General features: G+C 40.3%; 1 protein-coding gene across 1 annotated transcript; it reads right to left on the bottom strand.

Annotated features, from left to right (window-relative positions):
* Window positions 1-9,495: 9,495 nt before the first annotated feature.
* Window positions 9,496-13,875, bottom strand: LOC105262526 (probable cyclin-dependent serine/threonine-protein kinase DDB_G0292550). The gene is made up of 2 exons (XM_011297749.3): window positions 13,848-13,875; window positions 9,496-13,774 (listed from the first exon to the last, which is right to left on the bottom strand). The coding sequence occupies exons 1-2, from the start codon at window positions 13,873-13,875 to the stop codon at window positions 9,579-9,581; spliced, it is 4,224 nt and encodes a 1,407-aa protein (XP_011296051.2). The 3' UTR covers window positions 9,496-9,578.
* Between the last annotated feature and the right edge of the window lie 1,556 nt (window positions 13,876-15,431).

Here is a 15,431-nt window from a genome sequence, read left to right as displayed (position 1 = left end):
CTCTTTTTACTCTCCTTTATAGGAATCGAAGTCCTTATCAAGCTCTTCGAAAAAACTAAAGTCTCGAAATCAATGTTTCCTTATTAGACAGAAAACTTTAAGGAATATTTAAAAAGACTCCCATGTGGTTTTCAAATCTAAATTTGTTTTCAAATTAAAGACAATTTATTTCAACAAATATTATTTACAAAAAAAAATATGTTCGATCTCTATATAGGCTTCCGTAACTTCTTGGGTCGTATTATATTCACAGTTGAATGAAGCGGCATTTTCCTTACCGGCTTGGGCTGGGAGTCCTTGAAACGTTTTGGCCGAGTGGCAAATACTGTCAATGGTAACTTTGAGCGGGGAGATTTGATGGTTGATTTTGGAAGGTCCGGAGTAATGGTTGTAATATCCTCGGATTTTACTGGGATTGGTGTGGAGTGGATTTCCACGGGATCTTCTGGAACTAACTCAGCAGACCTTTTAACTTTCTTGTGGAATGTTCGAAAATTATATTCTTTAGCTACGGGTTTTAGCAATATATTCTCAACATAAGGATCATCTTCCACAATTTGATCGGCAATGTCGATGGGTAGTTTTGCAAGTTTCTCCCCGGAAGATCTTTGGATTCTTTGCAGAACATCCATGATGTTATTTTCAGGATCGACGGACATTTCTAGGGGCCCTGAAACTTCATTCCCGCCATTGAATGCAATGGGTTCCTTTTGGAGCGGTAATGCATCAATGTGGCCTACATTTTGTATTTCTCGGGATTTTCTTTGGCCGATTTGATGAATATTTCCATGCTTCTGGTTATTAGTATCATCAACACCAAATAAGAGAGCAATGTCCCTTGAATGCTCATCAATCGGGTCCAAAGCTTCATGTTCGGGATTTGAATGTGTAATGGTTACTTTTAGATTCATTTGGCTGTCCAGCATCCCCAGAAGATGGGAGACGTCACGTTCTTCTCTTTTTATGGCCATGATGTTTTCAATTTCTTCCAAATTTTTTTCAAGGCCCATGGAATTTGACGACTCTTCATCCTTCAAATTTGGGTGAGTAATGGCTTCAAATTCCATTGATTCTGTATTATTGGAGTCTAACGACCTCTCAGGCCACTTTTTTGTTTCTTTGGTAGCGCCATCTTGTGTTCGATTTTCAATTGATAAGGAATTATTACTCACGAGTGTTTCATAATTTTGTGGTAAAGATGGCGGTAGCAGCTGATTCACCTCCAAATATTTTGGCACTTGAGGATCAACAGAATAAATCTCTAGTTTGTCCTTCATCGTTGTAGCTTCTGGAAAATCCTTTAAGTCGATGGGAGCGACAGTGGATTTAGCCTTAAGTAGATGACTTATATCCCTGACCTTCCTCTCAATATTTTGTACAATTTCCACTAGGCTCTCAGGATTTAAATTTTGATTCTGGGGAGCGACATTTTGTAGCGAATTTCCCGTTGCCATTGAGTTTTCATGTCCTGTTTCCATGTTATTTTGTGGTACAGATGGCGCTCCTAGTTTTATTTCCACATTTTCTAAAACTTGAGGGCCAACGGATAATGTGTCTACTTCTGGGTTAATGAACGCCCCTCCTTTGAGTTCCATCAGATCTTTGGCATCCAAATTGATTTGAGGTTTAATTAAAGGATGTTCATCCCTAATATTCTTCTCGAACTGTTGAGAATCTTCCTCCAATGTCTCTGAATTAATGGCATCTAATTTCGTAGACGATGAAGGCATATCCGCTAAAGGCTGACTAGCGATATATTGTGTGTCAATTGGTATTGAGGCCTCATTTCCGGTGGCTTCACTATTTTCTGGTAAAGATGGCGGTAGCAGTCGATTCAATTCCAAAAATTCCGATACTTGAGGGCCCACAGATAAAATAGATGACTCAATGTCAAGTGGCAAAATTGGCAACGAAGGACCATTTGCGAGACTATCAAAGTCTTCCAATGGAGGAATGGGGGTCACAATTACAATGGCAGGCATATCCATGGTCTTAGATCCATATCCTCCAGGGTTCTCATGATATTTTGGGTGTGGAAATTTATCTTTATCTGGATGTAAGAGGTGCGATACATCTCTGGTCTTGCGATCGGCGGAGGGAGAAGATCCACTTTCTGTGACAGCCATGTCGGGATATTTCAAATGGGAAATATTTTCGTCTGTTGGCTGTACAGCCATAACGGTCCCAGAATTTCGGCTATCTTCTTGAGCAGGCTTTGGTGCGGCCTTTGGGGAATCCTCTGTTTTTCGAAAACGTTTTAGCCTGGAAGCCAGCAGCTTAGAAACATCTCTCACCTGACGAAGAGGCGTGGCCGAGGAACCGGTTTCTGACAATGTAGAAGAAGCGACGTTTTCTGCCATGGATTCCTTCAAATGGGAATCCGCTGACGGAGCAGACATCCCACACTCAAGAGCGGGGATTTTTGTTTGGCCAGCACTTCGGAAATTTGAGGAACCCTGTGCTTTCAAAATGTCTCTCAACTTGGGCGCCAGCCAATTTGAAACATCTCTCGCCGGACGTTGAGTCAGAATCGAAGGACGGTTTTCGCCAACCTTTAAATTTTGAGCATCGCGCAACCTGGAGACGAAACTATAAGGCAGATCAACGGCAGGTTGGTCCTCTAGACGCGAAGGACCATTTGCTGAGATTTTTGGTACTTCCTCGGATTTTTTCAAATTTCCGAACAAATGAGATACATCTCGGGCCAGACGATGAGTCGAGATCGAAGGATTATTTTCAGTTGGGTCTGATGACACATCTAACACCGCTCCTTCAGCTGCCAACGAAGGGCCATTTTCGGTATTCCCAACCTCTGCATGGAGTTCTGAGGACCTTTTCAAGGGAGAAATCAACTTTTCCTCACTCTCATGGCAAAGCCTGAGGTCTGAGGGTTTATCAAATTCTTGAAAATTCTTGGAGAGCGATAAATCATCTGCAGTGTCCTTTGGTGACGTTTCAGGCTCCTGATGGTCTTCCAAAAGCAAGCTATTGATAGTATGACCCAGATCATTTACAGCTCCCCCGGAATCCGTTCCAATCTCCATGGTTTCGTAGGAAACTTGTTGCTTTCTTTCATCCTCCTTCTCCTTAATTTCATCTTCGTTACTGAAGGCAAACTGTGGACCCTCGAAAGCCACACGCCTTGGAAAATCCTTGGGTAATATTTGAGGATCATAAAAATAGGGGGTATTCTCCTCTTCCACTTTCTCCTCATCCTCCTTTACGATGCCATCAATTTTCCTGTCGATTAGAAATTTGGGAGTATCCTCCTTCCCAACATTACTCCGCCCCTCAACTTGAGATTTCGGATGCTTTTCACCCAAAAAATATTGAAAATCCGAATGTCGTATAACATCCTCCGCCACATCTTCGGGTGTGTGGTGCTGATGACCCTCCTTTAGCTCTTCTTCTGTTATATCCGTCAGACAATTTAAGACACCCTGTATGAGGGAAAGATTTGAAATGGGTTTGGGTCTTAGAATTGCATTTCGCACACTTCGAAATGTTGCCATACAGGTTTGAGGTATTTGAATTTGAACCGATTTCTGTACTTTGACAATTTCAGAAGTCGCTGAAGCTTTGGGATTAAACACCTCTGATATTAATGTGTCTGGTAATTGATCATCTCTGAAGATAATAGGTTTCTGTTGGGTAACTGAGCGTTCCAGATCACCAGGTTTTCGGGGAGAATATTCTTGCTGTATTTTGGGCGCCATTGTGGAAAAGCTGGCTGTTGGCAGTTTCCGGGACTCATCCTTGGCAAAATCATCAGCATTGACTGTGTTGGCTTTATTGAAGTTAATGCCAGTGTCGTAAAAAGTTTGTGTGGGAATACTTCCCTTTTTAACGTTGGGCGCCAAAGTGGCACTTCCTTCCAGTATATGTGAAACATTTCGTACAAATCGTGCAATGTTTTGTAGATTTGGGTTTTTAGATTCCGCTGGCGTATTTTTGTTGATAATATTTTCTCGATGTTCATTCAGATCTGTGAAAGTATCCTCTTGCTGTACGTTGGGCGCCATTGTGGATAAACTGACTGTTGGCAATTTCTGGGACTCATCCTTAGCAAACTCATCAGCATTGGGTGTGTCGACATTATTAAAGCTAATTCCAGTATTTGGTGAAGATTGGTTGGGAATAACTTTCTTTTCAACGTTGGGCGCCACTGGGGCAACACCTTCCACTAAATGAGAAACATCTCGCCCAAATCGTTCAGGATTTTTTGCATTTGAATTTTTAGACTCCAATGGCGTATTCTTTTTGATAACATTTTCCCGGTGTTCATTCAGTTTTGTGGGGGTATCCTCCCGCTGTACGTTGGGCGCCATTATGGAGGTGCCGAATTTCAGAGGTTTCTGTGACTCACCATTCGTTAAACCTTCAGCATTGGGTGTGACGGCTTTATTGAATTCATTTTCGGTGTCAGATGAAATTTGGGTGGATATATCTTCCTTTTCAATGTTGGGCGCCACTGGGGCAACACCTGCCACTAAATGAGAGACATCTCGCCCGAATCGTTCAGGATTTTGAGAATTTGAATTTTTATACTCCAATGGCGTATTTTTGTTGGCATTATTTTCCCGATGTTCACCTAAATTTATAGGAGTATCCTCCCGCTGAACGTTGGGCGCCATTATGGAGGTGCTGAATTTCAGGGGTTTCTGTGACTCACCATTCGTTAAATCTACAGCACTGTGTGTACCGGTTTTGTTCGATTCATTGTCGTGGTCTGGGGATTTTTGGGTGTGAATCTCATCTTGTTTTACGTTGGGCGCCATTGTGCCTTTTTCTCTTAGAATATGAGAAATATCTCTCCCAACTCTCTCAAAATTTTGCACCCTATCTTTATTAGGCTCTATTGGCGTATTTTGGTTGATCAGAACTTCCTGTTGCCCGTTGGGCGCCATGGTGGCAATGCCTCCAAAAATTTGTAACACTTCCCTTGTCAGAATTGCATCAATTTCCACACTGGCCTGAGTACCGCCAGGAGATGCGTCTAACGTTGTAGGACTCCCTGAATCCCATGCCTTGCTGGGAAAATTCTCTGGACTTTTGTTGGGCCCCATTGAGGCACTGCTATCCAGTATGTGTGATACATCTCTGTTATTTCGTTGTTTATTTGGTGGCCCCGGTTCATCGAAGGTAGCATAATCCTCTTGCATAGGAAGAGCTATTATCTGATGTACGTTGGGCGCCATTGCTGTACTACTCTCCATTCCTGTTGTATCTCCTCCATTCTTCTCATATTCCAGCTTAGATTGAATGGTGCCAACAGGCTCCTCTTCCCTTGTCGGGTCTAATAAATCCATTGGTTTTACGTTGGGCGCCATTGTGCTGGTACTACCCACATCTCTGGTATAACGTTCCACATTTTGATAGTCTGTGGGACCTTCCGTTCCTGGTGCAAAGTAATCCTTATGTTCTGCAATTTTCCAGCCTTGAGATCCTATTATTTTCTGCTGCTGTGTTTCTCTGGCATTTGTGGTTCCCAAAATAACTAGAAATCCAAAAACAAAAAATTAATAAATTTTCGAAAAATCCATGTTCAATTACCTGCAGCTTGACTTACCCAACAATACTAGAAATCCATTCATATTGTGATTTTCGGCAACAAATTTACAAAAGACTGCAGTTCGCAGCCAGTAGGTCACAGGGTTTTATACCTGTGGACGCTTCAAAAAAAAATCCTCTCATATCCTTGTTGTTTCGAACTTGTTCGCTAGACTAGTTTGCCGGAGCTTCTTCATTTAATTGGCTGTTCCACAACCACCACCTCCACCGAATTTCAACTTTATTTTTGTATAACCAGTTCCGTACTGAGATTGCGTGTATTTATCTTCATCTGGATCAGTTGACCGGTTTCCGATGTTGATGAGCTTCTTACATAACACAGTTTTAATATCGAACAAATTAAATTGTTTTTTTAGGAAAAAAATGCATTGTTTTGGTTTCCAGTTCGTGAACACAATGGCCAATGACACGGAGAGGTGCGACTGGAAGTGTTTCGGACAAAACAATGTCAATGTCACACAACTGGATGGGGATAAGGAAGGGAAAATCTGTTGTTTTTTCCCTTTTTTGTGATGCGTCGGGACAAGTTTGTTTTTTTTTTAGCAAAACTGGAGTGATTCAAAGATGGTAGGAAGTTTTAGACTTCGAGGGAGGAATACGACGAAAAGGGGTATTCAAAGATGACTGAAGTGGAGTTTCCATTGGCAGTTAATGGGAAGTTCAATAAAACTTCCTTAAACTGCCTTAAATCGTTAATGTATGGTGGAGTGAAAACGACTGATTGATAATGACAAATATGGAACATCTAAAGAAGACCTAAACAGAGTATTTGTGGATAAATGTTGAGGATTGAACCCTTTAAAACCTATAAAAACGATTTTGGGCGCCATTTTGGGACATTTTTCCGTCCGCCGTAGGTTTATTGAGAACAAAATACTAATATGCTTTTATTAAGTTTATCTTTACGGTTTAATACAGTTGCAAGCATACTCGACCTGCTTACATAGGGTTAGAAACCCCTTCAGAAAAGCATGCCGAATTTCTCTTAAAAGTCTATTTTTTAGGAGAAAATCTTTCCAAAAATGTTTTGCTGAAGTTTATTTTTGAGGAGGACATTTTTTCTTGTAATTTTATAAGTTTGTATATGCTCCTAACTGCCACATACTTGAACAATCTTAATCTTTAATAGGTTTCTATAGGAAAGAAAAAAAACTTCAAAGATTTTCTAAGTTCTTTAAAAAGATTTGTTATATTTTAACAGAAAATTTCATAGAATATGTTAATGATGAAGCTTTCCTGACAACACCTTGTTTGAATTACGTTGGGCGCCATTTTGAGCGACTAAAACTCCTTTTGGGACGCAGAAAATACATACCGTTTCTGGTGTTGTTATTCTAATAATATATTCTGGGGCTATATGTTGGGCGCCATTTTATTTTTTTTAATAAAGCATTTGGGTATTGTTTTTTTTTTAATTTCGTGTCGTACCGGGTTTCTGAGTATCAAGAACAACACCCTTTTTAGTTTTGTAAAACCTGAAAACTTTCAAAAACAAATTTGTTTAAGTTTTATATATAATACCTATTGGAGGTGGACGTTGGGCGCCACTTGGAAGATTTTTTTGTTTAAGCATTTGAGCACCAAAATACTCATTCGCTTGGCAGTCTATGTGCACTGTACGGTTGGCGCCATTTTAGTATTTGCACCACATAGTGGTAAGGGTATTATGTCTTTGTGCATTTGTTTGTAACATGGAGAAGGAAACGAGATAGACCCATAGTTCCTTTTGATGATCAGCATAGAATCATATTTTGAGTCGATTTATGCTGTCCATGTATTTTTGTAAACAAAATGCAGGTCGCAGTTATCATTCGATTAAGATGAAATTTTGCATAAGTCATTTGTTTGACCCAAGGACGAACCCTAATGAAATTGGAGATAATCGGTAAAAATTTAGATATAGCTCCCATATATATATCTTCGTCCGATTTGCCTTTATATAGCTATAGCTCTCATATATATTGCTTAACCGATTTTTTATTTTTGTCCTCCGCAGCCGTAATATGCACTCTGTAACAACAATATTTGGGGAAATATATCAAATACAGCTCAGAAATAACTTTGCTAAATTTTATCCAGATCGGGGCAAATTTGGATATAGCTCCCATATATAACTTCATCCGATTTGCCTTTTATTGTGCACCAAACGTGTAATATTAGACCAAATGGCATGGAACTTGGCATTTACGACCGAATTTAGTCGTCAAATTTTGTGAAGATCGGTTCAGATATAGCTATAGTTCCCATATATATTGTTCATCCGATTTGTTATATTTGTTCCCCACAGCCGTAATATGCACTCTGTAACAACGATATTCAGGGACATATATCAAATACAGCTCAGAAATATCTATGCCAAATTTTATCGAGATCGGTTCAGATTTGGATATAGCTCCAATAATCCGATTTCAAGTTAATTGTGCCCCAAATGGGCAATACAAGCCCCAATTGAAAAGATACAATTTCTTCGGCAAATTAAGTGCTTTGAACTTAAATTATAATTATAATCATAGCTTGTATGATTTAATTATACCACAAAAACGTTTAATTGTTATGTAAAGCTCTACTAAATATGCAAAGTGGTGTAGGGTTTCATAAAGTCGGCCCCGCCCGACTTTAAGACTTTTTTACTGGTTTTATATGAGTATCGGGTGAAACATTAAAACATTTCAGCTTAAATCTTCAAAATGTTGTTCCCTGAGGTAATTCAGGAAAAAACACAGCTGGTTATAATATCTCAGGTAAGAACCACACAGTGCAAACTTTTTAAACAACCTTTAAAAAAATGTTCAATAGAAACGACTTTTCCTAAGTTTTTCTTGATTATCTAAGTATTTCGGTTTCAACCTTAATAATGTTGTACCCTGAGATTATTGAGCATCAAAAACTCATCAGATTTTAACAGCATGTTCAGTTATTTACAAACTTTGAAGTAATTCCAACATTTTTTCACAAAAACCCAAAAGACATTCGAAAAACATGTTTAAATGAAGTTATGAAAATCGTTAATTAAAGTTTTCCTATTAATATGTTTTAAAGCTATACGTTGGGCGCCATTTTGGTTCATCAAACATTCCGATCTCAACCTTAAAAGTATTGTACCGTGGATTTATTGAGAACAAAAAAGTAGTCTGGTATTAAAAAGATTTCTCCTCAGTTGACAGCCCACGTGATACAGAAACCAGTAAGCATACTCGCATAGTGTGCAACATTTGCAAACCCTGAAAATTTTCTGAAATCAGATAAAATTTCTGAAAAACGCTTAATTTTATTGAAAAAAAAAAAAATTATTAACTGATTTTTTTTCCTTTGATATTATAATAATGCTTTACGTTGAGCGCCATCCATCATTTCTCATTTCTTGTCACAACAGATATCTAAAATATTTATGAAATCCGAAATATGAAATTTATGACAAATTTAAACTTACTTGTCCAAAAGCTGGTGTCACCATTTTGAAAGGAGTGGGCATGGTGCGCTCCCAAAGAGGCCTACTTTTTGTTATTTCTTAAGAATATAATTTTTAGAGAAAGTTACAATTATTTCTTGAACACTATTACTATTTTCTTCGGGCACAACTTGAATGAAATAAAACTTTTTAGGCATGGAAAGCCATGAAGTAATATTTTCATAGAAGAATAACTGAGAGTGTCCTTTTGTTCTGGTCATACATTCTTTTGTATATGTTACGACCTCTTAACACATTTTTAAACATGTATTGAAATAATACGGCTAAAACCTGGTATTCTGATATTTTTCATAGTAAGGAGGCTACACCAGATTTCTAAATTTCTGTAGATTATATTTTCTTTACAGATTCCTCTTATATATCCCGATCCCTATATATCCTGTAGTTTGTAAAAAATCTATTTTTATTTTTTTATAAAATTTATTTATTTATTAAAAAATGCAACCAATTTTCTCTCTTAATCCGAATACAACAAGAATAAAAAAACTCAACGATTAACTCAAAAATCCTCTCTTCTCTCATTCATCCTCTCTCCATCTCAAATCAAATCACTATCCTTGCAGTGTTCCAACCAATGCATTAGACAGCGATCATCTTTGGTGGCGGTGAATTTCTCCTTGGGATGTTTGCAGTTATAGCCGTCCATGATGCATTGATTGGGGAATTCATGGATGCAAATGCCGTTGGTGGCACAAATGGGTTCCAGCTCAAATTTGGTGCACAACAAATCGCAGGGATCTATTTTGGAACGGAGCAGTGGATGGACGGCCTTACCCGTGGTGGTTGTGGTGGTGGTGGTGGTCGTGGTGCTTACTGGCGTTTTTGCTGTGGTCACCTTGGCTTCCAGGGCCATTGCAGTGGTGGAGGGAACTCCAGTGGTCATTGAATTCATTGCTGATGTCAATATCACAGGTGTATTAGTCACAACTTGCCTTTTCAAACGTTTATCGGCAGTGGTCATATTTTTGTTGGACTTCCGGGTGTCTGTGGTAATGGGTGGTGGTAGGGTTGTAATATGCGGTACGGTTACCTCATCTTTTATATGTGGATGACTTAGGACTTCGGAAATAACTGTTTCCTTGGCAAAGAATTCCTCTGAGGAGTTTTCTTCGAATGATTCCTCAGATGTATCTTCCTCCGATGACGAAGAATCTGGAAAATTACCTACATGATAAAAATCCGGATGCCAACCGTAGTCATGTTCGACGTAATTGTCATGTATTTCCCAGCCCTCACCGGGGGAGCGCTTTTCCATGTTGTGATCATCATCACCATGGTCCTTCTTGTCTCCGGAGTCGCCATGATCACCTGAGTCCTTGTGGCCATCATCATTGCCATGACCATCATCATGTCCTGAATCCTTATTATCATCTTCTACGGACCGCTTATGCCAATGGTGATCATCGTCCTTGTTATTCCAGCCATCGTTATCCTTGTTACCCCATTGGTGGCCATCATCATGGTTGTTCCACGAATCCTTGTGACCCCAGGTGCTATGATCATCCCAATCGGCAGACCTCTTCTTCATGTCATGATCATCTCCATGGTTATCCTTGTCACCGGAGTCGCCATGGTCACCTGAGTCCTTGTGGCCATCATCATTGCCATGACCATCATCATGTCCTGAATCCTTATCATCATCTCCTACCGACCGCTTATGCCAATGGTGATCATCGTCCTTGTTACTCCAGCCATCATTATCCTTGTTACCCCATTGGTGGCCACCATCATGGTTGTTCCAACTGTTGCTATGCCACGTGTCCTTGTGACCCCAGTTGCCATGGTCATCCCAATCGGCAGACCTCTTCTTCATGTCATGATCATCTCCATGGTTATCCTTGTCACCGGAGTCGCCATGGTCACCTGAGTCCTTGTGGCCATCATGATTGCCATGACCATCATCATGTCCGGAATCCTTATCATCATCTCCTAAGGACCGCTTATGCCAATGGTGATCAGCGTCCTTGTTATTCCAGCCATCGTTGTCCTTGTTACCCCATTGGTGGCCATCATCATGGTTGTTCCAATTGTTGCTATGCCACGTGTCCTTGTGACCCCAGTTGTTGTCCCAATCGGCTGATCTCTTCTTCATGTCATGATCATCTCCATGGTTATCCTTATCTCCAGAGTCGCCATGGTCACCTGAGTCCTTGTGGCCATCATCATTGCCATGACCATCATCATGTCCTGAATCCTTGTCATCATCTCCTACGGACCGCTTATGCCAATGGTGATCATCGTCCTTGCTATTCCAGCCATCATTATCCTTGTTACCCCATTGGTGGCCATCATCATGGTGGTTCCAATCGTTACTATTCCACGAGTCCTTGTGACCCCAGTTGCCATGATCATCCCAATCAGCAGATCTCTTCTTCATGTCATGATCATCTCCATGATTATCCTTGTCACCGGAGTCGCCATGGTCACCTGAGTCCTTGTGGCCATCATCATTACCATGACTATCGTCATGTCCTGTATCCTTGTCATCATCACCTACGGATCTCTTATGCCAATGGTGATCATCGCCTTTGTTATTCCAGCCATCGTTATCCTTGTTACCCCATTGGTGGCCATCATCATGGTTGTTCCAGTTATTGCTATGCCATGTATCCTTGTGACCCCAGTTGCTGTCCCAATCGGCTGATCTCTTCTTCATGTCATGATCATCTCCATTGTTATCCTTGTCACCGGAGTCGCCATGGTCACCTGAGTTCTTGTGGCCATCATCATTGCCATGACCATCATCATGTCCTGAATCCTTATCATCATCTCCAACGGACCGCTTATGCCAATGATGATCATCGTCCTTGTTATTCCAGCCATCATTATCCTTGTTACCCCATTGGTGGCCATCATCATGGTTGTTCCAACTGTTGCTATGCCACGTGTCCTTGTGACCCCAGTTGCCATGGTCATCCCAATCGGCAGACCTCTTCTTCATGTCATGATCATGTCCATGGTTATCCTTGTCCCCGGAGTCACCATTGTCACCTGAGTCCTTATGGCCATCATCATTGCCATGACTATCGTCATGTCCTGAATCCTTATCATCATCTCCTACGGACCTCTTATGCCAATGGTGATCATCGTCCTTGCTATTCCAGCCATCATTATCCTTGTTACCCCATTGGTGCCCATCATCATGGGTGTTCCAATTATTGCTATGCCATGTATCCTTGTGACCCCACTTGCTGTCCCAATCGGCTGATCTCTTCTTCATGTCATGATCATCTCCATGGTTATCCTTGTCTCCAGTGTCCCCATGGTCACCAGAGTCCTTGTGGCCATCATCATTGCCATGACCATCATCATGTCCTGAATCCTTGTCATCATCTCCTACGGACCGCTTATGCCAATGGTGATCATCGTCCTTGCTATTCCAGCCATCATTATCCTTGTTACCCCATTGGTGGCCATCATCATGGTGGTTCCAATCGTTACTATTCCACGAGTCCTTGTGACCCCAGTTGCCATGATCATCCCAATCGGCTGATCTCTTCTTCATGTCGTGATCATCTCCATGGTTATCCTTGTCTCCAGAGTCGCCATGGTCACCTGAGTCCTTGTGGCCATCATCATGTCCTGAATCCTTATCATCATCTCCTACGGACCGCGTATGCCAATGGTGATCATTGTCCTTGTTATTCCAGCCATCATTATCCTTGTTACCCCATTGGTGGCCATCATCCTTCTGATTCCAGTTATTGCTATGCCATGTATCCTTGTGACCCCAGTTGTTGTCCCAATCGGCTGATCTCTTCTTCATGTCATGATCATCTCCATGGTTATCCTTGTCTCCGGAGTCGCCATGGTCACCTGAGTCCTTGTGGCCATCACAATCGCCACCATGACCATCATCATGTCCTGAATCCTTATCATCATCTCCTACGGACCTCTTATGCCAATGGTGATCATCGTCCTTGTTATTCCAGCCATCATCATCCTTATTACCCCATTGGTGGCCATCGCCATGGTTGTTCCAATTGTTGTTGTGCGACGAACCCATGTGATCCCAATCGGCAGACCTCTTCTTCATGTCATGATCATCTCCATGGTTATCCTTGTCTCCGGAGTCGCCATGGTCACCTGAGTCCTTGTGGCCATCATCATGTCCAGAATCCTTATCATCATCTCCTACGGACCTCTTATGCCAATGGTGATCATCGTCCTTGTTATTCCAGCTATCATCATCCTTGTTACCCCATTGGTGACCATGGTTGTTCCAATTGTTGCTATGCCACGAATCCTTGTGACCCCAGTTGCCATGATCATTCCAATCGCTGGATCTCTTATGCATATCATGATTATCGCCTTTGTGATTCCAATTGACATTTTGTCCTGCATCCTTTCCATTATCATTTTTGTTATCCCAGTCATCATCGTCGCCCCAATGAACACCAGCCCAATGGTTGTCATCATCGACAGATCTTTGCTTGACCACATGATCTACAACCACTGTTGGTAAGGTTGGTGGGATAATGGATAGTCCTGGCTTGACAGTAACCTTGGCCGTTGGTTTTGTGGTGACCGGTAAGGGCAGTTTTGTTGGCATCACCACATCTACAACATTTGGCACTGGAGTTGGAACTGCCTGACCAACAACTTTGTTATCCTTGGTGACCTCCACCACAACTGCTGGCACTTCCACATTATCCTGCTTGCCAGCCAACACCTGGGTACTGACGGTGTGAGTGACGTTTAAAGGCACTGTTGCTGCCTGTATGGCCAGCAAACCTATGGAGACACAAGAAGAGGAGAAAATATGTAAAATTGAGTTCCTGCTTTTCAGGAACCAGCCACAACTTACCTGCCAAAAATATCACCAATATGTTCATGTTACTACTTCTCAGCTTGCAGTTGAACTGCTTGTATTCTCCACTTGTGTTCGGAAGTTTTTATATGATTTGGTTTTTTTCTTCTTCCTACTCTTGAAACCCCCAAACGAACAACTTTCTTTTTTCTTGCATCAGCTGCAGCCAGGAAAATTCTCCATTGAAGAAGAATTGAATTCTAATTTTATCCTTGGAGATTCAGATCACCAAAAATACAAACATCTTGACGTCAGATCTTGTTGGATATATTTTTCCATACTACCTCTTCCACCTTCTGTAGAAGCACCCAACCCATCCATCCCAGCAATTGAAACACATCACCAAGATCTTGTTTTATTTCTAAAAATAAAAATTTATTTGCCATGTTTGTTCGTTCGCTAATTGCTAAATGTATATTTACAATGTCAGTTTTTTTTTTTCATTTTCAGAAGGTGTAACATACATACCTACACCCACATACATACATGTGTATGTGTATGTGAGGTCATAAATTTGCTTGCTTTAATAAGTGCTTAATTTAATTAAATACAGTTTTTTATGGGGTTTGTTTGGTCACAGTTTGCTGCTTGAATGGTTAGTTCATTGCTAACGCCTAAAAGTATGCTTTGGCTTTTTGCCAACATAGCAATGGCTGGCAACGTTAGTTTACAAAGGCCAAATTGCAAATAAATTACATTCGTTGTTTATTAAATTAAGTGTTTATTAATTTAATAATTATTGTTTATCGTATATAAAATATTAATAATTTATTAAGGATATTTTATTTTTTATATATAATTATTTAAATACATATTTTTGATTATTTGTTTACCATTATTTTGATTCATTTCTTCGATTGTCCTTCTGTTAACGCAAATTTTTTTAGGATAGAGTAGTTTTTTGAGATTTTCAAATAAATAATTCGAAACCAAAATGAATATAAAAAAACCTCTATGAAGAGTGGAGTAGACACGCTGTCATTTTTAATGAAAAATTAAAAAATTAAATTAATTAAATTAAATTAATTAAATTAAAAAAATTAAATTAAAAAAATATTTAAAATCCACCAGATCCAACAAAATATATATATTCTTGATCATCGTAAAATTCTAGTTCGATTTTGGCGTGTCCGTTTGTCTGTTGTATTCACGCTATATTTCGAACGAATTGAAATAGAAAGCTAAAATTTTGCACTAGTGTTTTTTTTTTTGTCAGTACAGCCTAAGAAAGAAAATTGTCTGAGCAGGTCCACGTCTTCGTATAGCCCCCATATAACGGTACCTCCTGATATTCGGTATTTTGATGATTTTAGCGACATTATTCACAGGAATTGTTTCAAATTTGGCATTTGAAGTTCGAAATGGATACTACAGCCTAAGACAGAAAATTGTCCGAGCAGGTTCACGTCTTCGTATAGCTCCGATATAACGGTACATACCTCCTTATATTCGGTAGTTTAACGATTTTAGGTACAATACTCGCAGAAATTGTTTGAAATGTCGTATTTGAAGTTCGTAATGGATGCTATAGCCTGCGAGAGAAAATTGTCTATGCAGGTCCAGGCCTTCGTATAGCTCCGA

The sequence above is a fragment of the Musca domestica genome, unplaced genomic scaffold, assembly GCF_030504385.1.
Source record: "Musca domestica strain aabys unplaced genomic scaffold, Musca_domestica.polishedcontigs.V.1.1 73, whole genome shotgun sequence".
NCBI classification, from domain to species: Eukaryota; Metazoa; Arthropoda; class Insecta; order Diptera; family Muscidae; genus Musca; species Musca domestica.
Note: the sequence above shows the minus strand (reverse complement) of the source record. Positions and strands in the feature narration are given on the sequence as shown.

Coding starts and splice junctions, on each gene's coding strand:
- LOC105262526 (XM_011297749.3), bottom strand. CDS start 13,875: ATGAACATATTGGTGATATTTTTGGCAG. Junction 13,775..13,847: donor ATTGGTGATATTTTTGGCAG/GTAAGTTGTGGC, acceptor GTGTCTCCATAG/GTTTGCTGGCCATACAGGCA.